The sequence below is a fragment of the Labrus bergylta genome, chromosome 12 (assembly GCF_963930695.1).
Source record: "Labrus bergylta chromosome 12, fLabBer1.1, whole genome shotgun sequence".
NCBI lineage: Eukaryota > Metazoa > Chordata > Actinopteri > Labriformes > Labridae > Labrus > Labrus bergylta.
The window spans coordinates 23,104,686-23,129,251 of record NC_089206.1 but is presented as its reverse complement, the minus strand read 5'-3'; the positions used below and the strand labels follow the sequence as shown (position 1 = coordinate 23,129,251).

General features: G+C 40.0%; 1 protein-coding gene across 3 annotated transcripts in view; it reads left to right on the top strand.

The window, feature by feature from the left end:
- The window catches only part of hdac7a (histone deacetylase 7a), a 69,543-nt gene that overhangs the window by 26,750 nt on the left and 18,227 nt on the right, over positions 1-24,566 (top strand). For 2 of the 3 annotated variants that reach the window (XM_020635981.3, XM_020635982.3), the window contains exons 3-11: positions 19,430-19,620; positions 19,761-19,848; positions 20,493-20,613; positions 20,965-21,068; positions 21,382-21,504; positions 21,800-21,909; positions 22,586-22,687; positions 23,199-23,370; positions 23,823-24,022. In XM_020635981.3, the coding sequence (XP_020491637.2) occupies positions 19,430-19,620; positions 19,761-19,848; positions 20,493-20,613; positions 20,965-21,068; positions 21,382-21,504; positions 21,800-21,909; positions 22,586-22,687; positions 23,199-23,370; positions 23,823-24,022 (1,211 nt within the window). Of the gene's footprint in view, positions 1-9,270; positions 10,033-19,429; positions 19,621-19,760; positions 19,849-20,492; positions 20,614-20,964; positions 21,069-21,381; positions 21,505-21,799; positions 21,910-22,585; positions 22,688-23,198; positions 23,371-23,822; positions 24,023-24,566 lie in introns of those variants that run through there. The other variant, XM_020635984.3, reaches the window with a different exon arrangement.

Sequence of the window (24,566 nt, the reverse complement as noted above, 5' to 3'; positions counted from 1 at the left end):
ACTCAGGAAAATATTGCCTAAATATGTTTAAGTTTTTTTTAGTAGTAACAATCTGCTTATTCGATCCTTGTACCTGTTTTATGATCTTAATTTCCATTTTAAAATTAATCTTCTGACTTCTCCTAATTCAAATAATAACTGGAGCCACTAGAAGTTTTCACAACTTTTACTATCTGTTGTAAAGATTACATCATCAGACAGTTTTTTTTGGAGTGTCATGATAAAAATGTCGACCTCCGTCCTGCTGTTGAAGTTTTTTTAGTTGTAACGATGTTAACATTTTCCTTGCAAACAGAATGAAAACCAAACGAGCACAGACAAATGCATGACTGCCTTTTTGGTGTTTAAGAAGCTTTATAAACCTGATGATTTCTAAATAAGGATTATTGGCCCCATGTATTTATCTGATTACTTACATTTTGCTGTGTTGGCTGTTTGTTTGGATGTACTTTTGTCTTTTTTCTCTCATTCTGCCTTGCCGCAAAAAACAATCGCCTTTCAGGGACAAATAAAGCTGACGTTGAATTTGAAAAAAAACTTTTGTACTAGAAATATTTCATTTGTAGGAGCTGACTTACTCAAACTGGTTGTTTTGTCTTTAACAGCAGTCAAAAACTCACCACGACAAAGAAAAGGAAACAGCTCATACACTTCTCTGAGAGGCTTGAACAAGAACATTTCTGGCACATTTTTCATGATAAAATCGAAAACTAATTACCAATATGAGGATTTCTACTTTAAACTGGAGGGATTCATTTTCTCACCAACCTGAAGTGTTTGAAAGAATAAGAGTTTTGGTCAGTGTCCTTCCCTCTGGAGAAAGTTATTAATCATTGTTGCTACAGTAAAGAAATCTTTCTAAATACTGAAATAGTTTAAATATTTAATTTGTCACACGCCCGTCCATGTGGGCATGTCTCATTGTCAATATGTTTGTTGGACTGTCATTGTGTTAATGTCTGGATTTTTCTTGTCTGCATATCTGTGTATATATACAGCTTTATTGTGTGTGTGTGTTTGTGTGCTTTCCTTCCTGACCAGAGTGCAGAGCATGTGCAGGAATTTTAATGTCTTCTTCCTTTGTTGCCCGTGCAGACAGTCGAGTGTGACCGTGCATATTCATGAAGCTGCCTGCCTGGAACACGTTAACTTTAACCACGAGAAGAAGAACCGAGATAAAATAAATAAGATGAACATGTAGGCTCAAAATATCTCTTGACCTACCGTATCATTTAACAAACACGAAAACAGATTTCTGATGTCACAAACACGCTTCAATTCAACGATCATTTGCAGAGATCTTCTTCTCTGTTCCAGACTCTGGCAGCCAACCAGCTCCAGGTCACTTATGAGGACTATAAATAATCTCCATGTGAACCCCTCATGTGATCCAGCATTGCTATATTAAATCTGTTTAACCTTCTGAACCCTGCATTAGTCTGACGCTGGGATTTGAGCTCATTTTCACGTCTTTCCTGTGAGTTTCATTCTTCATATCCCTAGAATCGTTATAACCTTAATTCAAAGGTGTGCCAATAAACCATAAGAATTGATAAAAGTATTGAAGCAGTACAAAACAAGTTTTTCGTCACATTTTTGCCGATGAACACAAAAAGCATTTTCAAAACCTTTTCTGATTCTTAAAAACAAAAAGTTTCAGATGTTTTTCAATCTCTGTTCAACTTGTAAGTCTTCCATGTTACCTTTTTTTTTTTTTTTAATGAGCAGAGTGAAAAGGTGTTTGCATAAGCAAAAGGTTCAGAAAAACAGCGCCTACATTTGTATTTCTGTTTATTGTGATATCATCCTTTTATGTTTTATATCCTTAAAATCTGAACTGAAAGAGTTTAGATGAGATCCATGTGCTATGATCTATTCTCAGATCAACTTAAAGGTTTAATTTGCGGCTTTTTTTATGCCTTTATTTAGAGATAGGACAGTGGCTAGGAAAAGGAGCCACAGGTCGGATTTGAACCGGGCTGCCCGCAGCCTCCACACATTGGGCGCGTGCACTAACCACTAGGCTTCCAGCAGCCGTTTTTAGATTGATTTAAAGCAGAGTTTGCAAACCCAGATCTCTTGTTTTTAATGCGTTGTCACAACTTTGTAAAATGCATGAAACACACTTTAATTATGTCATTTACCACTTTACAATGTGATGACGTGTGCAATCAAAAATGAAGATTTCCATTACAATGAGAGAAATTTAGGATCAAACAACCGGATGCTTTTTATAAAGTAAATATTTATATTATGACTTGGTTTCTTTCTTTTTGTACACATAAACTTTAAATTTGAACACAAGTTATTTGTCTGAAGCGCCTGTCTAATGTCCAAAGTTAAAACCGTCTCTTAATCAAAAAATCAAAGTAACCCCGCTTGAGTGTGTGTCTAATTTTGTGACTTGAAATCAAACAGTCTGGTACCTGCAGGGTAGACCAAAGCCTTGCTCAGATTAGCAGATATCGTCTCTCTGTTTTAATCAGCAGGAAAGCTTTAGCTGCAGATTTTTGCAGCGACCAATCTCTCCGACACCACCACAGGTTATCAGCTTTATCAGTCACCAAGTCACCACTGTTTTCATGACTCGCTGTTTGCAAAGCTGAATCACTGTGATGTCTGAGTATCATCAGAGGAGTGAGTATCTGAGAGAGGAGATACAATGACGGACACTCCTGCATTACTGGACTGAGTGGTTATTGTGGGTTGTGATGATAAAGGGGGGGGGGGGCTGTATCTGTGTGACTGTGTTTGATAAGTGTTATAAAAGATAAAATAAGGGAGACCCTTTGAGTGAGCTGCTGCGTTGAGCGGCTTTATCAGTGTTGGAAATGTGGAGAATGTGTTTGATGTGAAGGAGAGCAGAGTGAGTGTGTTTATGTGAGAGGGGAGAGTGATGAGAGACGGGAGCCTGGACTGACGAGGGGGACATGTGGAAGTCAATCTGCTAACTCACATTTTAAAAGCTACGCTTCACTTCAGAACAATGACAAAGACACTGAAATAACAACTTTACGACCCATGCAGTCACAAGTTGTTTCGTCCTAATATAGCCCGACCAATAGTACATTCCTGAGCCCAATACAGATAGCACTTGTAGACTGGAAAATAATATATCTATAGTGAATTTGTGTTCTGATGTTACTCTACCGTGACAATATTTCTTAATCAAGCTCAGCTCTGTTTCTGAATTAGATTTCCGTAAGCACATAGGACAGCAGTTTGGTGAGATTCAGGCAAGTTATTTTGTAGTCTTAAAAAATGGCACATTTTTTGTGCGACTTCACGGCTCCATGTCTTATTCTCCTGAGTGAAAAGTCTTCCATCCTCATACCTGTTTCATGAACTTGGGCGGGTGTATCCTTATCTTTCAGTTATTGTAAATTTTAAAGAGATTTGTTGCCACAGCTGTGTGATTTGTGACTGTATTGAAGAGATGAAAAGCAAACATTTATATTTTTTGCGTTACCCTTTTTTCCTTTTTTTAAATTAGGTTTAAAATTAATCTTCTGACTTCAAATAATAACTCGAGCCACTAGAAGTTTTCACCATCTTAACTATCTGTTGTAAAGATCACATCATCAGACAGTTTTTTTTTTTGTTTTTTTTTTGGACTGTCATGATAAAAATGTCGACCTTCTTCCTGCTGTATTGACACTATTTTTTTTTTTATACGTGGCTGCTTTTGATGAGCGTGTTAACCCAATGAAAACTTGAAATGGAGACAGACTTCAGTCTCCATGTTGTCGACCAATGCTTTCACTGCTGAAGTGTCCTAAAGCAATACCTGCCCTCCAGCCTCAGGACTTAAGTTTATGACTACTATGACCTCTGATCCAAATGTGGAGGAGCTGCACCATGAAAAAAATGAATTCACCCAGAGGGGGCAATAAACGTGTAGATCAACAGCTGATTCTGAGCAAGACAGAGGAATGTTTTCACACAAGTTCTTCAAAGATCCCCGACATGACGCTCTCATGCAGCATGGAGGAATTATGATGCACAGGATGCAAATTGAAGTTAAGGTCCTTGTGTTGTCGTTTGAAAGGTTGAAGCACAACAGAAACACACAATCTGGACAGCAACAGGCACAAACCAATAAATATCTAACCTCTGAATTTAGCAAAGTCATAAGATCATGTTCTGATACACAAGACACACGTACACACATACCCACACACTCTTTCCTGTTAAAAGACCACTTGTCTGTCCAGGAAACTTCCAGGAACCGGTCTTTATATAGCACACATGTTGTAATTGTTCAGTGTGGTGATTGCCCATAAAAGGATTATTGGGTTGTTATAAAAGAACTGCTTTGAGAGAAATAAACAGATCCTCGATTCACAAGCCATACGTCTGATTGTTCAAGAGCATTTACTCTTCTACATAATGCCGCTGCGAGCACACTAGGATGAATGACCGGACACCTGCGGCATCCAGGGCTGGAGTGACACTGCACAGTGGCCACAACAAAAGGTAGGAGCTTTATCGTACCAAAATGTATATGTGCAGTCTGAAGTAATAGGTGTCTAAAAATTCTCCCCAAAAAAAACTACATTGTCAAAAATAAACTACATTGTCAAAAATAGTGCTCCTTTCCTTCTCTTTATGTGCAATCCAAACCAATTAGAAATCAAAATATCTTGTTTCTATATTCCTAAGAATTTAAATTATCCATCAGAGAACAATGCATAAACTAGATGGTTTAAATTCCTCCTGAGTTATAAATCTGCTGTTGTGTTTTGTTGAGCAGTGTAACACTGGCGGCCGCGTTAAAGACAGGAAACAGAGATGAGAATGTCAATAAGCCCTGAGTGGGACTCTTAGCTGTGTGTTTGTTCTCTGTGCAGCAGCAGGAGGATTTACTGTCATCAGTCAAAGCGGACAGCGCACCTGGTGTCTCATCTGACACATAGGCATGCACATTTATCAGTCTGCGTGTGTGTGTGTGCGTGTGTGTCGGTGGGTGTGTCCAGTGAAAGAATTGTCGTACAGTTTTCAGCTTCAGGTGTATTGCAACACCGAGTCTGAGTGAAGGATGACAGAGACGCATGGAATGTTTATGTAATGTTTTGTGCCACATGTGCGTTATGTAAACCATGCATCAGTGTGTGTTAAAGCTCGGATGTCTTCAATAAAACGGAGTGAGAGGAAGAAAAGGAGACAGATTAAGAAGCTGCAGTAATATTGATGCATAATTGTTGCGTGTCATACATGTGTTTGTGTACATTAAACAAAGCCCTGTTGGAATTTATGACGGCTTCTCCAGTCAGTTTACCTGTAAAAAGAAGAAACATGTTTGTGCGTTGTGTAATCTTTAGGTTCATTTTGTTTAAGTCAGTGCGTGTGTCTTGAATCGGACATTTCCATGATGTCAACACCCGCTCTTCATGTCACAAAACTCCTCTTCAAATATCAAAATAAAAGTCTGATTTAGACTGATTTTGAGTCCTGCAAAGCCAACTCTATAGCCCAAGTATTTGGACATTCACAGCAATATAATATAATATAATATAGGACAAAATGACATTTCTTTATTTTATCTTTCTGCAGAACTCATTGCAATATGAAAAACATACACATGTCTTTTCTTAAAGAAGAGCGATGGGAAACGAGAAACTGCTGAGATTTTCTTTTGAAAAAACTAACAGCATGACGTGTTTCATGCAAATTGAGGTCTTGCAATGTGACTTTTACTCAAGTGAACATCACAGATGTGATGGTTCAATGATATATTGTTCACCCCATAAGGTGTTTCTGTGTCCCTCGGTGTTAGTGTGCCATTGTTTTAAATCTTAGCAAGCTTTTAACCTGTCCTCCAAAGAATGTTGGACTCAGATTTAAACACAACCTTTAGCCTTTTAGCTTCATGGGGTGGAGCAGCTAGCTTTAAATCTAGTTTAACGTGGATGTGTCACAGTACCATGAGGTTAAATACGATGTAAACGATGAAAAGATAGCAGCTGTTGACCAAGGCGCATTGCAGAAGAAGGTACCTGTTCATCAGCATACTTGCATTAGCATAACGCTTGAAGCACCGTTCTGCATCCTCTGACTGTCAGACATGGTCTCTTTATGGCAGCTACGATTATAAAAAGTCAATCTGTTAAGTCATAAGTATATCTATCCACCAACTTGTTTGACATGTTTAAACAGAAACGTAACAAAGACAGTAAACAGACATTGACCTTTAGAGTGTTTTAACCACCAATCCGAAGCAGAGGATTTTCTGGCACAGCTTCACCAACTGCCAATGTGCATGAAGAGTGAAAGCCTTGAAGAGGTGAAAAAGCTCCAGCAGCACTTTGTAGTATGAAGGCCAACTTCATTAACAAATTAGACCGACGCGTTTCAGCTTGTGGCCTTCATCAGGGTCATCAAGAGACAGGTTGCAAACATTTAAATAGGGTATAGGTACAAAATTGAAAGAAATGTACAAAAATAAAAAAAGGTAAAGACAACCGATCAAATTCATTCACAGATATGTCTTTCCACCGCCAATCAGGCCACTCAGAAAGACACTGAATGACATGCATGCATATGTATGTAACATGAGTTTGAGGAGTGCATGAGTCTCTTACAGTACGATGTCTGTGGACATGATGAGAAAACTAAATCCTCCCCCCCCCCCCCCCCCTCTGAGAAAGCTCACATGAGCCGGAGATCCACAGCAGATATGTGGATGAGTTAGGTGTCCTCACTTAACCCTGTGTGGATTTGAACACCTCCAAAATGTTCTCGTTCAAGAGGGTCGTCCTCATGTTGCTAACCTTTGTGACAAACACGCACGCACGCACGCACGCACGCACGCACACACACAAATACACTTGCACTCTTGAACTTGTCAACAGCCACACACACAACCATTTACACTCACAACACTCAAGTATTCACTAACAGAGCAACACCGTAAATATAGAAAATAGTTTGGCGACAGTTGTAGGCAGGCAGTTCAACACTAACACACACACACACAGTCGGTCTTGCCAGCTGCTAGGGGAAGACGAGAGGTTTTGAATGGGAGTGACAGCTGTGGATTCCTCAGGACGAAGCAGGGAGTAAAAATGTTAGAAACCAGGAGATAAGTTATTCGTTCTAAGAGAGGGAATGAAGCGGAGAGATTCAGAATGTCAAAGAGAGTGAGAAGACAATAAAAGACTGGAGGAATGAAGAGGTTTGTTTGGATTGAAAGAAGCAGTTTGAAACAAGTTTAATCTGAACTAAAAAGGAGAATTGACCCTCAAGAAGACAGGAACACTTAGTATAAATAACTTTTTGATTACGGATACTGTGTTGATTGTTTTGTTATATTTGATGCATTGTTTTTAATTGATAAGTGAGCTGCAACATTTTGAGGCGATCTCCAATATAGCAGCAGAAACTCTGGAGAACATAATCAGTAAAAAAACAAAAAAGCTTAAATTTCAATACATTGAATCTAAGGATCTGTATGGTAAAACACTATTTAACTACTATTTAACACTGTTAAACCTCCCCCACATTTTCCCAGGGGAAACGGTGTTAAATCAGATTGTAGGGCTTCAGAGGAGTGACCTGAATTCATCATTTATGTAGTCTGCATTCTGTCAACATAATATCCAAACAATAACAATATATTGACATTAGTCCAAGTTTATTATTATATCATTATTTGCAGACACTTTCTTTTGTCACTTAGTTTCTCAGTTCCTCCGCTGACTTCTCCGTGTGTTCCTGCATTATCTCTCAAGCCATGTTCAGATGCAGCGCCTCATCAGAGTAAAATATTTGATTGGCTGCGTAGCATCACGTGATGATTTCAGACGACCTTCCCTGCCTTAAAATGATGCCACTGAAACTGCGAATGTCAAGGCAAGAAAAGCTAAGGCAGGTTTTTGACTGTAATGAAACTAATACTTTTGTTATTTTTAAACATTGTAGGCTAACAGATTGCTGGAGTCATGCCAAAACTCAACCAGTACAAAGTAGAACCTAAACTCAGACTAATATTACATTTGTACATTTTTAATTAATCTCTTTGAGTAAAGAAAAAACAGGAAAGAAATTAATGTATCAGCAAGTTTTAAAGACTCAGGAATCTAACTAAACATTACTTAATACTTGAGGTTTCTTTTGTTTGTTTCAACGTGCACAGGATTCTCCAGAAGTATGGATGTCTGATGTGAGCGTAGAGAGCATGTGATCCCAACTGTCAGGAGCAGACTGTTTATAGAGATCATGTGTTGCACAAGGCTGATTTTGCAAACCTGTATGAAAATGATGTTTTGTGTGTATACACTGCTTTTCTTTCCTGGGAAAATACTTTGGTTTGCAGGAAGAGTTTAACACTTCCAGAAAGAGTGATCATGATTTTGAGCAAATAGAAAAAATGAAGTGGGTATTAGGCCTGCACGATGTTTTTTAAAAAAAAAGGATGTGCCATATCATTGTTCTGTAATGATCTGAATTTTGATAGAATAAACAAAATCAAAGATTGCATATTAACTCCCTGGTTCTATGTCTGATTGCCGTTCTTAATGTTTTACTGAACTTTTGGGTTTGCAACATGTCTCTTCTAAATTCAACATGAATCCAAAGAACAGTTTTTTCTTCATTAAATTGGCACTCATAAACTCGAGAGTAGCAGATAGTTATAGCTTCATGTCTGCATCAAACTGGTGTGGAGTAGAAACCAGTTTCTGTATTTCCCCTTTGATGTTTCTTGCTTAATTCTCTGTGATTTGTTGCATTATGGGAGTATTTTTGCCTCATATCCAGTCTGCACGCACAGCAAAAATTACACAATCAGCTAAATGTGTAAATTCTAAAAAAATTTTTTATTTTTTTGAAGCAGAATGCATGAAGTTCACTTGAGTTTATCAAAGTTCATCCTGGACCTGACTTCAGTTAAACATGAATGAGTCGGTCCCGTTCAGATGCACAACAGATGAAACACAATCTAACTGGAGTGTCAATAGTTTACGTAGTAGTTTTCCATGCTTGTGTGATGGTTGTGTTTGTGAGCAGTTGTGTGTTTGGTACATTAGTGTGTTGCCTTCAGGGTCACTGTTAGTCATTAATCTGATTCGTTAATGGATATCAAGTTTGCTTTAAAGTCACACCAGTAAGAGAGAATGAGGAGAGAGGAGGGAAACACAGACACTGATTTTGGGAGTGTTTGTGGGAGAAAAAGTGTGTGTGTGTGTGTGTGTGTGTGTGTGTGTGTGTGTGTGTGTGTGTGTGTGTGGGGGGGGGGGGGGATGGGTTCAGAGAGCCTTGCTTGTTTTTTAAATGCACTGTCCGAGCCCGTTCTCCGAGGGGAACGCTTCACTGTCGCCGGGCTCAAGGGCACCGCGGCAGCGCAGGGGGGAGGAGAGGGGAGGAAATGGAAGTCTAAACTCAGCTCTTAAACAGGAAGCCACCCTGCTTCTCTCATTGTTGTGTTTTTATAGACTCGACTTCCTGCCAGCCCTGCTGCCCTCGTTACCATGGTTACAATCCCTGTTGTTTTATGGGATGGATTGTAAACGATGGTCATCATCACCGACGGTCAGGAAATTTGAGCTTGTTTTGCAATATGTTGTTGAAAAAAACTGCAGCGGCTTTTTGGAGTTTTAAAATGTGTCCTTCAGTGTTATTAGAGGCCTCTAAGCTCTTCATTATATGAGCACCTTGTTTCTGTCTGCAGGGTTTTAGTTTCTGACTTCTCATGACTCTTAGTTTTTAAAAGCTTCTGAAACAAAATTTAAGATAGCATTTCTGTCTTGAGGCAGCAGGTAACACCCATTAGCTCTCAGGCCAGGTACTTCTACTGTGTGAATGAAATGATGAAATCAACAGTTTGGTGTTGGACAGAGTCAACAAACAGAGAGAGGGAGGGAGGAGAAGAAGAAAGAGAAGGAGTTAAAGAAAAAAGAGGATGTGGCCGACTGTAAAAGATGACTGGAGGGGAGTGGAGCTCTCCGTCTAATTATAGATCCTGCTGTGAGCTGGCCGAGGCAGAAGTGCTACTGGGGTTTTCAACATAGCCGGATATTTACAACACAAGCACGGGTATGTGTCTTTGGCTTTATTTATTTATTGTTTTCTTTACGTCTGCAGTTTGCCATTTCTGTGCACATTTACATACGTGAAGAAAAGAAGGACAAAACCTGGCCCGGCACCCTCCTGGGATCTTTCTGCACACTGGAAGCCTGCTGCGGTGTGTGTGTGTGTGTGTGTGTGTGTGTGTGTGTGTGTGTGTGTTTGTGTGTGTGTGTGTGTGTGTGTTTGAAACTCTGATTACCGAGGGTTATCAGTGCAACGTGAAGTTAAGAGAAAGAGGGAGAGAGACATTTCTTTCCTTTGTTAATCCTCCAGTGTTTCCTGTTCTCTGATACTTTTTATCAGCTGGGAATGATACTTCAAAATGTTCTTACAGCAGCAACATAATCCAAGAGACGTCCTGTGACTGTGTGTGACTGTGTGTGTGTGTGTGTGACTGAGTGTGTGTGTGTGTGTGTGTGACTGAGTGTGTGTGTGTGTGTGTGTGTGTGTGTGTGTGACTGTGTGTGTGTGTGTGTGTGACTGTGTGTGACTGTGTGTGTGTGTGTGTGTGTGTGTGTGTGTGTGTGTGACTGTGTGTGTGTGACTGTGTGTGTGTGTCCTCACGTGTTTGTGTGTGAGTCTGCTGACCTTAGAGACAGTGGTCTTGGATGTTTATGGAAACTCAGTCAGGACTTGGGAAACTAGACCCATGTTGCATTATACATCAACCATCCTCTGTTACTATCACACACACACACACACGCAAATACATTTGTAGTCCAGTGTGTGAGCTCATTCATGGTGGTCTCAGCTGCAGGAGAAAGTAACTGCGTCTAAATGTTGTCAGCCATCGTTTAAAAAAAAAAAAGTCAGATTTCATTTAAAAGTTGGATCAAGTTAAAAACAAGAAGTAATCCTGTGTCGAGCATTCAGTAATTTAAGCATTCTGTTCTCCAGTGAAGACTTCTGCAGTCTTGTTAAAAGTGCTCTCTGTGCATGTTGTGACCAGAGTCTGTTGTTTTCTGGACATGATTCCCTCTTCACCTCTGTGATGTCAAAGGAAGGCAGTATTTTAGTCAGTTTGGAGGAAGGTTAAAAATGCACTTTCAGCACAAAGTTTAGGCTTTGCTTTTGTAAATCAGGAAGTGAGGAATAGTAAGATTTAACTTAAAGTTTTCTATACGTTTTTGACTCTTCTTGTGCTGCATGAGGAGAGTAATATTTAGGCTATTAAATGAACTGGAAATCATCCTCATAACATTAGCAATTAATTTTGGTTTAAATAATTCACAATGCAAAAGAAATGCTGGTTCTCTTTATTTAAAATGGCAAACCTGCTGTATATTTTTCGGTTAAAGTTCCTGAAGCCCTAAATATAATATTTTAATATTTTCAGATGTGCTGCTCAGGAAACAATAAATCATTTTTAAGTCAAATATCATTCAACACCTCCATATCAGTATTTAATGAGGAAATGTCACTTATATGCTAAAACATTTTGTCATGCAAGTGAAGACACAATTGTCCAAGGTATAAATAGCAATATTTGGACATCGACACTTTTTAAAAGAAGAGCCAGACTTGAGTCTGCAGCTCCTACCAGGTGATTGTTCGCTATTGAGATGAGATGAGATGAGATGAGATTCAACTTTATTGTCATTACACATATACAAGTATAGAGTAACGAAATGAGGTTTGGCATCTCACCAGAAGTGCAAATAAGCAGAAAGTGCAAGAGTCTGTGCTATGTACAGTAATTCTGTGCTATGTACAGTAATTGCAAAATTTACAAATGTAGACAAGAAAGTGAATTATTAGGTAAGAAAGTGAATTATTAGGTATTCTGTTCTTTGGCAAAGAGCTGAACAGACACGCTGTAAACTAGGATCAGCAATTCCTTGGGATGCATGCATGTGTGCATTAACACACAAACACACGCACACACATGCAAAGTGTTCCAAGTTTGTGCAATCCTTTTTTGCTCTGACATGACCAGGAAACAAATTGCACGTGCACCTTTTTTATTGGAGGGGTGTTAAAAAATAAAAAATAAAAATAAAGAAGAGATAAGACGATGAGAAGTGTCAGGTTGTTGTTGCAGCTTGTGATGTAAAGAACCCTTTCAACACACTCACTCACACATGTTGATATTATGGTAACACAGATGCATGCCACTTCAGGCTCCAGGAGACAGAGATGAGGGGAGAGAGAGCGAGAGAGAGACTGGGTCAAGAGGAGACGGTTGACTTTTCCCAGCGATGTCAGGTCGTCCTGTCACTCCTTGTACTCCATTCCTCTTTTGCTTTTCTCTTGCTCTCTTTATTTTCATCTGCTTGTCCTCACCTCTGTAAGTTCCTTCTCTCCTTTCAGTGCCTTAATTTGCATCAAAGTCTTTTTTTAAGGTTCTTGCGGCCTCACACACACCCTGAGGTAATGACATCTTTATCTCCTGAAAGTCACTGTGGCCTCTGAAAGCTGTAGTGTGATTTAGACACACACTCACAGTACAGTCAAAACAGAAGAAGGCGTTGCAGCTATATTTGGATGTGTGACAAGACAAAGTGGTGGCGTCTGCTCGGTCGGTTGTTGACTTTGTACAGCCTGAGTATCACTAGTGGCACTATGCCGGCTCTCAGCTCTCCTTCAGTGAGCATATAGACTTCCCTGCCCTGCAGACTCGCCTTTCTTGTATTTTAACTTCCCTATCTATCGTTTTAACTGAATTATTTTTATGTCCACTCCATGAGAGGAGTGTGATAGGGCTCAGGGAAAAGAGCAAAATCTAAAAAGAGAGAGAGAGAGAGAGAGAGAGAGAGAGAGCGACCTTTGTGTGCCCTTGCCTTACCTGTAAAACCAGTCCTGACAAAAGCAGAACATTACAGTACAGAATGAAAGAACAGAGAGGGGAGGAATCAGGAGGAAAGGATTAGCTAAATGCCGGGCCGTGGGACAGACTCATGAGTTTCAATTCAGACACTTTTGATTTGGCACGTACAAAGCATGTTGTTGCCAAAGCAGTTTACACAACACTCACACTGTAATTAACCTACTGCAGGTGAAACATATAGAGGTTTTATATCAAAGTGATGCATTCAGGGATTCATTGCTATACGATACGGTAAACAATTATTATTGTCCTATAACGTCTGTGAGTTCTTTTGTTTTTTTTGCGTTCATACTGACAGAATTTGAATATAGTCTGTAAGGAGAGCACCTGTTTAATCTACATAATCTGTCAGATAAATCAGCTCGTTCCCAACGGTCTCTGCAGCCAGACGGGCTGTATCGTAGTGCGTCGTTGGAGATTTCCATAATGACACACTGACTGTGTACTGGTACACACCCACACACACACACCCACACGAAGGCACAAAGTAGGTGAAGTTTGACGGAGCATTGTTTCAAATGTCACTGTTTGATATCTGTGTGTGTGTGTGTGTGTGTGTGTGTGTGTGTGTGTGTGTGTGCTCAAAGCAAACTTAAAAATCTATTTGTGTCAGATACTCTTTAAAGCCCCCCCTCCCCCACAAGCAGAAACTCCTGCACGGCCTCGCTCTGTTAACTTACAGAGCCAATAGATGATGGTAAATACATCCTCTTACAATCTTAAAAAAAGAACAATCATGTCGTCTTCTGCAGTGTGAATAACATCATGTTCATGCGTGCATCTTTTCATGATGATCCATTTTTTATGGGTTAATAATTTGGCTGACTCATCCAAAAACAGTGGAAGCTCTTAAAGGAGAAGCAGTTACAAAAGTCCAAATGGATTGCAAAATAATAACTGCCAACCATCTTTAAATAGTATCAAACTCAGGTTTGATATTATGCAAAAGTTTCACAGTGATCATTTACAGCAGGCAGATCTGAGTGAACTGATCCTCTTCACTTCATAACTGTGTGTTTTACCTTCCTGATATTTACAATAATAATAATAAATTAGATTTATATAACACTTTTCTAAATACTCAAAGACGCTTTGACAGGAAACAACAAAAAACAAAGCAAAAACGAAGAGAACAATACAACATACAAGTAGTTTTGAGGGAAGAGGATGAGAGTGGTTGTAGGCAGTGATGAAAAGGTGAGTTTTTAGGGATTTCTTGAAGGAAGTGAGTGTGGGGGAGTCTCTGATGTTTTTGTAGCATTCCTTCAATGCAAACCATATTTCCTCCTCTTCTCACATGGAACTTTAAACGTATGTCTACATGTGTGTACATGTTTTTGGGTTATTCTAACACATGCCTTCCCAGCTCTGTTCGTACTGAAATACTGTTTTTTTTTTTAACGTTTTTTTTTAAAGAACATCAACACAGAATCACAAGCACAGGGTCACAATCTTTTTTTCTTCTATACGGCAAGCATATATAACATACTAACTAAACTACATCATTACACATTTCTTTTTAGATAACTTAGAGCCTCGTATTACGTCGACAGACCCCGGAGAGAAAGACTGTGGGAGGATTGAATGTGTTGGGATCCAAAGACTAAACCAGTTTCTCTACTTCAAGTCATGTTTTCTAACTTGGAATTGTGTACTTATCAGATATTTTATTCTGAAAGGCATCGGCTATACAATCACTGGGCAGCAGGGAGGCTAGGTGGTCCCTTTTTATTTAATGCAAACGGGTCACAAGACACTGAGCAGTTTGTAGAAGCACCAAAGCTGGTCTGCACTCTCTTGAGTCAATCTGATGTGGCTAGATTCAATTTAGAAAATGCTGCAGCTTAACAGTTAACTAATCAACACATTAAGTCAAATACTGCGGCCGAGTAGACAAACCCATGATGATAAATGACACACAAAGCCTGCAGGGCATGACGATAAGCTGTGGAACAACAATGCTCTTTATTGACATGATGATATGACGTTCAATGAATAAAACAAAAAAGTGTGCTTGTAAGTTAGCTCCCATTCCACATTTCTTTCACCCCTCTCTTCTTCATTGTGCTAATTAACGTCACATGAAGCGTCGAGGGTGTAGCGAACAGTTTTAACGCAGTGGAACCCTGAAATGATCAGCTGACTAAACAAATGATAAAATCAGGCCTGCAGGGCAAAAGCAATGCATGCTCTCCTAATTGACAGCGTGGAAGGAAATGTTTACATTATGATTTAATATACACCTGAATGACATGCTTCAGTCGTCTGTTATAGAAATCTCCCTGGACTGGTTTTGTGTCTGTTGGGGGGGATGTCATTAAACTCTGTGCACACCGTGCTGGAACTGACTATAGGTCTTTTGAATGCAGATTTTCTCAGTCAGCAGGTGATTCTGTCTGCTACTCCTCCCCTTTCTTTTTTCTTCCAACACTGAATGACAACCGATTAATCTGAGGTTAGCGGATGGTTAGCTTGATGTGAACGCAGGGCGATTATAATAACCAGGCGTCCATCCACAAAGGACTACTTTGGCCTTCTGTGTGTGAGAAAGCTTTGATTGTTAATATGAAACTTTTTTTTTTTCGATTTCATTGCAATAAATTCAGACATTGAGATGTGTTCACTGAGAATGCTCATGCTGTGATTATGATCAAATAGCTTTTATTGTGCAGCCCTAGAATAAAAAGAGAAGGGCTTAAAATATCATAACGCTAATTTTATAAAAAACGGAACAAAACATTAATTCATGTCTTTATGCGGTTCAGTCAGTAACACGCGTCAACGCTGATGTATGATAAGACAAGGTGTTAAAGGAGGTGTGAGTGTTACAGGAACGAGCCCTCTGATGAAGTGAGCCTTAAGAGTGATGACAGGAAATTAGAGAGTTAATGAATTATAGCAATGTTATGTTGTTGTCCAGTTAAACTCAACCGCTTCTGAAACTATATCAAACGAATAATGTGGCCCACTCCGTTTTCTCTCCTGCAAAGTATTTTTAGTTTTATCTTGCAAAGTGATGATGGTGATGGAGCACCGTGAAGAGGTGGTTAAGCGGCCGTCGCTGTCGGAGAACTATAATTAAAACATTGAACATCCTTCATTTTGCTTTCTTTTTCTGTTCTGGTTTTATTCTAACCTCTTTTTTTCTAGCACTTCCTTTCATATTTTTTCAAAAACAAACTGAAGGTGACATCACTGTGTGTGTGTGTGTGTGTGTGTGTGTGTGGTGTGTGTGTGTGTGTGTGTGTGTGTGTGTGTGTGTGTGTGTGTGTGTGTGTGTGTGTGTGTGTGTGTGTGTGTGTGTGTGTGTGTGTGTGTGTGTGTGTGTGTGTGTGTGTGTGTGTGTGTGTGTGTGTGTGTGTGTGTGTGTGTGTGTGTGTGTGTGTGTGTGTGTGTGTGTGTGTGTGTGTGTGTGTGTGTGTGTGTGTGTGTGTGTGTGTGTGTGTGTGTGTGTGTGTGTGTGTGTGTGTGTGTTCCTTGCAGAAACAAAAAGCCCTGTGTAGGTTAATGTTGGACCAGTGTGTTTTTTTTTTCTATTTATAACCCTCGGGAGGGAGAGACACCGGTGTTCCTGACTCTGTGTGTGTGTGCTGTAGCAGCCTTCTTTGTTTCCTTGTATAAGCATGCCGTCTCCTTCGCCTCAGAATAATGGCTTTGTTACTCCTCTGGTGTCATTACCAAGAAGATGTGTGCACAGCGCTGTGTGTGTGTTTGTCAAAGGATTTGTGTCATTTCAGCCACGGTCGGCATTCAGTCTGTCTCTCTGCATTTGTATCTCCTAATATGGAGACTGACACTTCGCAGACAAACACGCACACCCACACACAATCACACACTGCTATGTCACATTAACCAAAACAAAAATGCAAACAAGACCAAAGCAACTCGGGCTCTCTTTCGGTGTGTTTGCACATATTCACAACCGCGGGTAAAATGTCTGTTATATTCTACAGTTTTCTGTTCCCTGTCGCCATTTTCTTCCTTTTTTTAATTTAGTTGTTGGCATCAGACCGAGCCCCTCTATGAGTGACATTTACTTCACAGACTGCAGCCTGCCACACAAGCAGCATGGAGATGATGTCAGCCCAAGGTTATTTCAACGCTCGCTCTGTGTGCGTTAGAAATTTGTGGTTTTTCACAGTAAAAGGCAGGTTTGTGCAATCGGGCGTTTGCTTCAGCCTGTTGTGTGAGCGCAGCTGTGTGTGAGTGTGCAGCAGGTGACTGTGTTAGTGCAGGTTTGTGTGTGTGTAGGTTTGTGTGTGTGTTGTTTATATAACTGTTTGCATGAATGTGTCTGCAGATGAATGTGTACATGTTGATTTGAATGTAAGGTATGTAGATGTTGTTTGTTTGCATCAAGTGTTTGTGTGCCTGCATTTGTTTGTGCAAGTGCATCTGTATGTGTGCAGAAATGTGTGTATGTGTGTGTGTGCAGATGTGTGTGTGTGTGTGTGCGTGCAGATGCGTGTGTGTCATAGTCAGAAACCACCCCCAGCCTTTTCCCAAGCTGTTCCCTTCCTGGATCCTGTTTTTAGCCCCCAATGAGGCAATCTTTCCCATTGACTCAACCATGCAAATAACCCCAACAGCATGCAAAGAGCATGGAAATTCATGTGTGTGTTTGTGTGTAAAGAGATAAATACACTCCCACAGGCAGACAGAAAAACAGACACAGAGAGAGACATATAGGCAGTAGAATAGTTTGTACTTAAAGTTGTGTTATCTGTGCCTTGTATGTTTACAAAAACAGACCCATGTACATTTAGTAAAATCTCTTTTTGCTCTAAGAAAACAGGGTTTGTTTGCGTCATGGTTTTAGTGGTGTTGATCATTTCCACTGGAGCAGTTTGGGTTTCTAATCCCTTTAAGTGACAGCTGTTTGGGTGGGCGCGTAAGAGCCTTTGAAAGTTAAATTTTCCATCAAATGAAATGTCCTCAGTTAGGATAAAAAACTGTGAGCCAGACAAGTGCTTCACCTGTTTTTAATCTTATAAACTTTAATAGGCAAATGTTGTGGTGAGACAAGTGGCACTTTTGTAAGGTCCGGTGCAGTGTGTTTTACAATATGATCCAAAAAAAAAGGGGAAATTATTATGATGAGAAAGGATGTCGCTGTTTTTATTATTGCACTGAAAGAGTTTGTCTAACAGCTTATGACGTTTTGAAAAGTTGAGTTAAGTTTCAGTCCAGAAAATCATCTCTCTCCCCTGAAGCCCCCCCCAAAAAATGCTGTGGTTTTTTTTGTTCATTTTTACCTTCTCATTGGAATCTTCATATTGAAACGTTTGACATTAAATCCTTCAAACAAAGTGGAAAAAACTAAATTCTTCGCTTGCCTTCATAAGCTTTTGTACAATACAATACAAATCAAAAGTTTGAACACACCTGATTGAAGTGCATGTTCTTATCTTTTATTTTCATTTAAAGCCTCATGCATTAATGATTGACATGTTTCTTAGAAAAAGAAATAGGGACGTTGATGCCTACGTATGGATGCATTTCTTTCCAAAGTCAAAATAAAATAAAATGTTTTATTTGCATTGTTTTAATACCTAATATTATTCTAAAATGTGGAAAATAGTAAAAATAAAGAAAACCCTTCTATTAGTAGGTGTACCCGCGATACAGCTTACAGTAGTTATATTATAATAATATAGTAAGCTGTGTTATTGATAATACTGTGACTGTTGTGTTTTCAAACTTATGACTGGTAGTGTAAGGATTTGATTTAGTCACCAAATATTTAAAGTCATGAGATATGCTAACCTGACATGCTGATTAAACATTGTTTGATATGAAAAATTAGATGTTAAAAACAGATCTTTTAGATAATCAAGATCAAACTTTTGCTTTGTCACATGCTGGTTGCTCTGGATTGTTTTGTAAATTGTTCTGAATGTTAAAGTGTTTACGTTTGATAAATGTGTGTCCTGCAGACGTTGTAAAATCATGTTTCATGGTGATTGTGATTATGATTTTTGCCGTATCCTAGCAACCTCAGCCGTTAGCTTTAATTATCATTATGACAGTTGTAATGAGTAATGATCCTCGTTGCTAGTTGATGTTTTATTTGTCTTGGTTACAGAATAAGTTGCAAATGTTTGTTCTACCTAATTGACTCTTAAGCCACAAATGAGAGTAATCATAATTAAATAATCGTTGACACGCTGAGCTGGCTTCTCTCCTGTAAACTGTTTCAATAGCTGCCGTTTAAACCTCCATCCCAGACTAGTCACTTACCTAAGACCTTTCTGACTGACTCTACAGACATGAGATTTCTAGTGAACTCTGTATGTTCAGACTACTTTTATATCATCAGTCCTCCCAGGATGTTTAAGATTGGTGCTGATGTTTGACAGCTGCAAAGTTTCTCTTTATATGAACATGTAATGCTAGTGTTACTTTCTCCCATCCCTCCCCACGCTGATTTATTTGGTCTCTGTGTACAGTTTGTTCACATCATTTTTTTAAAGTTCATCAGCTGTCTCGAATTTGAAGATTGACACTCCTCTCCTCCTCTTCTTTCTCTTTTCCCAGATTCCTCTGTGGCGCTGCCGTTGTTGAACAAGGCCTTGTTTCCCATGGACCTCAGGGTGGGAGAGCGGGGGATGCGCCCTTGCTCGGACACGGCGCTCCTCACCCCGCTGCACCCACCTTTACTCCTCGCTCCGTTCTCCACTCCGCCCCGCACCTCCTTCTCACAGCAGCAGCTGCACCAGCACATCCGGGTATACAACGCCACATTTACCTGAGCATAGATTCTTGAAATGAACTGAATGCATTTTGTTCCTTCATTTTGACCATCATGTCTTTCTTTTTTTTAAATACATTTCTATATAACATGCATGTGTGTATTTGTTTGTGTTAGTTCAACATGGAGCAGAGGAGGCGGGAGCAGGAGCACCATGAGAAACAGGAGCTGCAGCAACTGAAATACAAAGAAAAGAGTCAGCAGAGTGAGTCCATTCTCAAAAGCTCAACTTTAACTACACTTACATGTTACTACACCTTTCATTTCAGGTGTGATCAGGTGTGATGTATCAATCTTAAAAAAAAAAAAAAAAAGAGTGCTGACAGCAGCTGGAAAAGTCCCTGTAGGTGAACTCTTCTATATGGGAAAGTGTGACTCCGCCTTCAAAGCTGTTCCTTTTACTAAATATATCCCGACAAGTGGAGCTACGACAGAGGGGTTAAATATAGCCTCGGGTCTGTGCGCATAAAGTCACAGGGTCAATATTGACTTGATCACTGCGAGCACCTCCTGTCACCTCTCTGTGCACACATTTGCACTCGCATGCAGACAAACACAGACGCACAGCTGTGGCAGTGAATAGACTCCCAGATAAACCTGTGACCTTAACCGGCATCATGCAAAGGGCATTCACATGCTCCTAAATGACACACTGCTCATGTAAATCCTGAACCCCCTCCCCCTCAACTGACTTTATGCAGTTCTTTTTGACATGAATCCAGGAGTCACTTATTATTTCCTCATTGCTCATTTCTTCCCTGGCGCCTCCTTTAATGAAGAAGCCGTTTGTGAGTCTTTCTATGTTTTTTTTGTTTTTTTTAAGTCGCTGCTTGTGTTACTGATTGACAGGTGCGGTCGCAAGTTCTCTGGTGAAACAGAAACTCCAGGAGGTGATTCTCAAGAAGCAGAAACAGGCGGCGCTCGAGAGAACGAACTCCAACACTCTGACTTCAGCTCCTGTAGCATACAGGTGACGCAGGACGCATCAACACAAACACTCACTGTGCATCAAGCACACAAAATGAATATCGTTGTTTTTAAGATTGTAAATCTTTTAAATTCTTGATAAACTTCTACCTTGTGTTGTGTGAAGACATAAGCTAAATGTTTCATCTGTATGTGTGTTTATATGTTGTGCAGGTTCGGCTTCAGGTTACTTTATTTGTACCTGTAGGGAGATTTGTGTTGCAGCCAGCGACCCATTATAGCACACTAACGACAAAAACAGATGTAGCAAGAAACAACTGGCAAATTAGAGAGAAGAAAAATGACCAAAATGTGATTTATAAATAACCCAGAAACCTGTCTTTGTGTTGTGCAGGAAGCTGGGCCCAGACCCGAGTGTATCCTCCCAGCCTCTTGTCACTTCTCCAACACATCCTCCTTCTTCTGAGGGTTCAGAAGGGACGCCGCTACGCAGAGCAGGTAACACAATCTGACCTCCACGGTCACTTTCTGACTGTGACCAGCGGGCAGAGACTAAAGAAGCACAACTGCATTTTCTGTTTATTATTATAATTCAAGAATAAGTGATAATCGAATGATGATGTGAAACTTTTTTTTTTTAATATGTAAATGCCAAATCAGAGTCTTTTTTTTTTTTTTTTTTTAAAGTGACAGTCTTCATTACCTGGAAATTGGTCGGATGGTTGATGTGGTTTTACAGTCTGAACTAAAGGAAGTCATTTGCATACTAAAATATCACTGACCTATTTTTCATATTGCTCTTTTTTTTTAGCGTCTGAGCCCAATCTAAAGGTGAGACACAAGCTGAAGAAACACCTGAACACCAGAAAGAGCCCCCTGACCCGCAAAGAGAGCGCCCCAGCTACTGTCAAACACAGAGTACCTGACACACTGGGTAACTACACACACACACACACACACACACACACACACACACACACACACACACACACACACACACACACACACACACACACACACACACACACACACACACACACACACACACACACACCCACACACACATTAAATGAAAATGAATGCTAATGCTGAGTTTTTGTGAAATAATTAGGTTTTCATTTGTTGCATATATTTAAATGTTATTATAATGGTTTGGATTAAATGTGGTTTTATTGAAATACAATCAAGAACCTGTATCATGATGTAAACTCTCCCCTGTCTCTCGTCAGACTCGTCCCCCAGCAGCAGCAGTACTCCCGTCTCTGGCTGCAGCTCTCCTAACGACAGTCTGCCCAATGAGAACGGTCTGCTGCCATCTGCAGGCGGCCTCTCACATGAGGTAGCAGCAACACACACACATAATGTTTTCATCACTTTTCAAATTCTTGATGAATGTAATCTAGGCAAACATCAGTTGAAGTTAACACTCTCACTGCGAGAAAAAGCTGAAAAATAAATAACACAAATCGGTGCATTAGAATAGAAATGAGAAGTTACTTTTTGATGGGGTTTGGGAAAATGCAGATGTTGAGAAATCTGTTCAGACAGCTTCAGCTGACTCTGAGAGGTGTAATAAAACGTTTGCATTATTAAAAAAATAAAAAAGCGAGGTCGCTTCATGTTCATGAGCTGCGCAGAACGCTGAGTAATGACTTGTTTTAAACAACGACACAGGAGCGGTGTTTGTCAGCCGTCGATACATAATTCATTTAATCACATAAAGTCGACCCCTGTCACACCTGCTGCAGACGTCTGACTCACGAGTCCTGCAGTGACCGCACAGCTCGGAGAGAAACACCAGCTTAGATTTAATTAAACCGCGCAGGTTTGAATTACTGTGTTGGATTGACATTTGGTCGCTAAGGCAGAAAAAGTCAAGACAAAGACAAACTGCATGAGATGAAAATGAGCTTTGAGGCGTTTATGCCGGACAGTATTTTTGTTATTTACAAAATTAACTTGAAATATACATAAAATATTATAATTTAATTGCCTTTTATCTGTGTCATTTTCAGGCCCAGAAGCTGCTGCTCCGAGACGGCACTCTGGCTAACTTCACCATCCAGAGCCCCTCGACCCTGCCCACCATCACATTGGGACTACCAGCCAACGCCAGGGTAAACACTCAACTGAAACAGTCATCTGTAATGACAGCTGATTTCTTCTCACATCACATCTTCTCCTGAAAATCAGGCAGACAAGTGCTCTCACAACATCTTTAGGTGTCTGATAATCCTGACCAATCATTTCATTCAGACTAAAATGTTTGGAAACTGGAATATATTTGAGTACTTCCAGAATGTAGATTATGCTTGCTGACTTTTTCTGCTGTGAGAGTTTTGCAGACTTAATGACGGACAAAGTGTCAGCAGAAGATGTGTTTTAAGCTGCAGTGACTGAAGCTGCACCGTGTGAAAGTGAACATAGACCGCTTACAAAGCTTTCTTTGCATTAATAAATCCCATGGCTGTGAAATCTCGTTGAAATCAATGAAAAAGTGCGTGAACTCGACCAGCTTCACAGTCATGTTTCAGGAGAAAATACAGTAAATAAAGGAGGGATTGTGCTTTAAAATACTGATTTACTGTGACCTGACCTGAGTCTAACTGGGTTAATAACCGTGTGCAGGCTGAAGGAGATATGTCCTCTCTGAAGCTCGGTCAGATGCCGCTGCTTACAGCCGGGGGCTCGCCGGTCTTCCTCCCTCTGAGCAGGAAGGATCAGACGGGGCAGCTGAACCCTCACCTGCCTGTCATCATCCTGGAGCCCTCTGGACTGGTGCACTCTCAACTGCTCTCTGGTGAGGCACATTGTAACTGGCCAAGATGTCAAATATATGCAGATTAAAATGTGCAGAAGGCTGCACAAATGTACACATAGTTCACTTTTATCAATTTAAAGGGAATAGTTATTTTGACAAAGGGGTTTTACTTTGAGTCCAAGATGAAAGAGCACCTCCCAGTGGTGACATTTAGAATAATTATGGTTTCTTCAATGGATTAGCAATTAAATTATTTCTGCACTGTTTTACTTAAATTCTTTAAATCTTCTTTTCTCTCATCCCCCTCAATAATGCAAAACAACTTCTCTGCATTGTATAATTTGTGATGTAATTTCTTGTATATTTCTATTTATGTTTAATGTAATTAGTTAACAAGGAAAAAGAGATAAATGTTACTGTTTGAAAACCATATAATTGAAAGTCATGTTTGTGGAAGGTACCAACTTTCCTCTCTTTTGTCTCTGAAAAAGTTCCAGGCTTAGACCCCGTCCAGCTCCAGTTCGCCCCCCAGTTGGACCACCTGACTCCCGGAGGCGCTCAGCACCACAAGCCCCTGAGCAGAACACGCTCGGAGCCCCTCCCTCAGAGCCCCCTTCACACACATCTCCTCCAGCAGCAGCACAACACACAACTACTAGAGAGGCTCAAACAGCAAACTCACCTGGGCAAGGTACACACTCCTCTTGATTTACAGAACAGAAAAAGCCTGATAGGTCATTGTTATTGATCCCTGAGGAGGACTTGTTTTTATAGCAAGTTCCCCCTCTCTCTGAAAAATACAGATTATAGACACGTATAACAAACCTGCTCACGTCTGCATGCATGCATTCACAACTCTGTCTTTAGCTCCGCTCATTCTTACAGGTGTGCATTGACACAAATACTTTCAGATCCAGACATCAGTGTTAATGAGTCAATGAATGTTTGCACTGAAGACAGTTTTTGTGGTGCTGTTAATTTTTTACATCTTTCAGAGATGGTCATACTTAAAGAAACAGGAGAGAACAATACAACAGAATTGATTGAGTTACGCTTTTTGTAAGGCGAGAAGCTTGTAGATAGTACTGATGTATTTATCAAAAATGAAATTGTCTACATGGATTAAAACATTATTTGAATTGTTTACCATTAATGGAGGCGGTGTTTCTTCCATTAAGACTGTCTGTCTCTTGGTAATTTGAGTCCACACAAGTTCCCTCATTACAACGGGCACT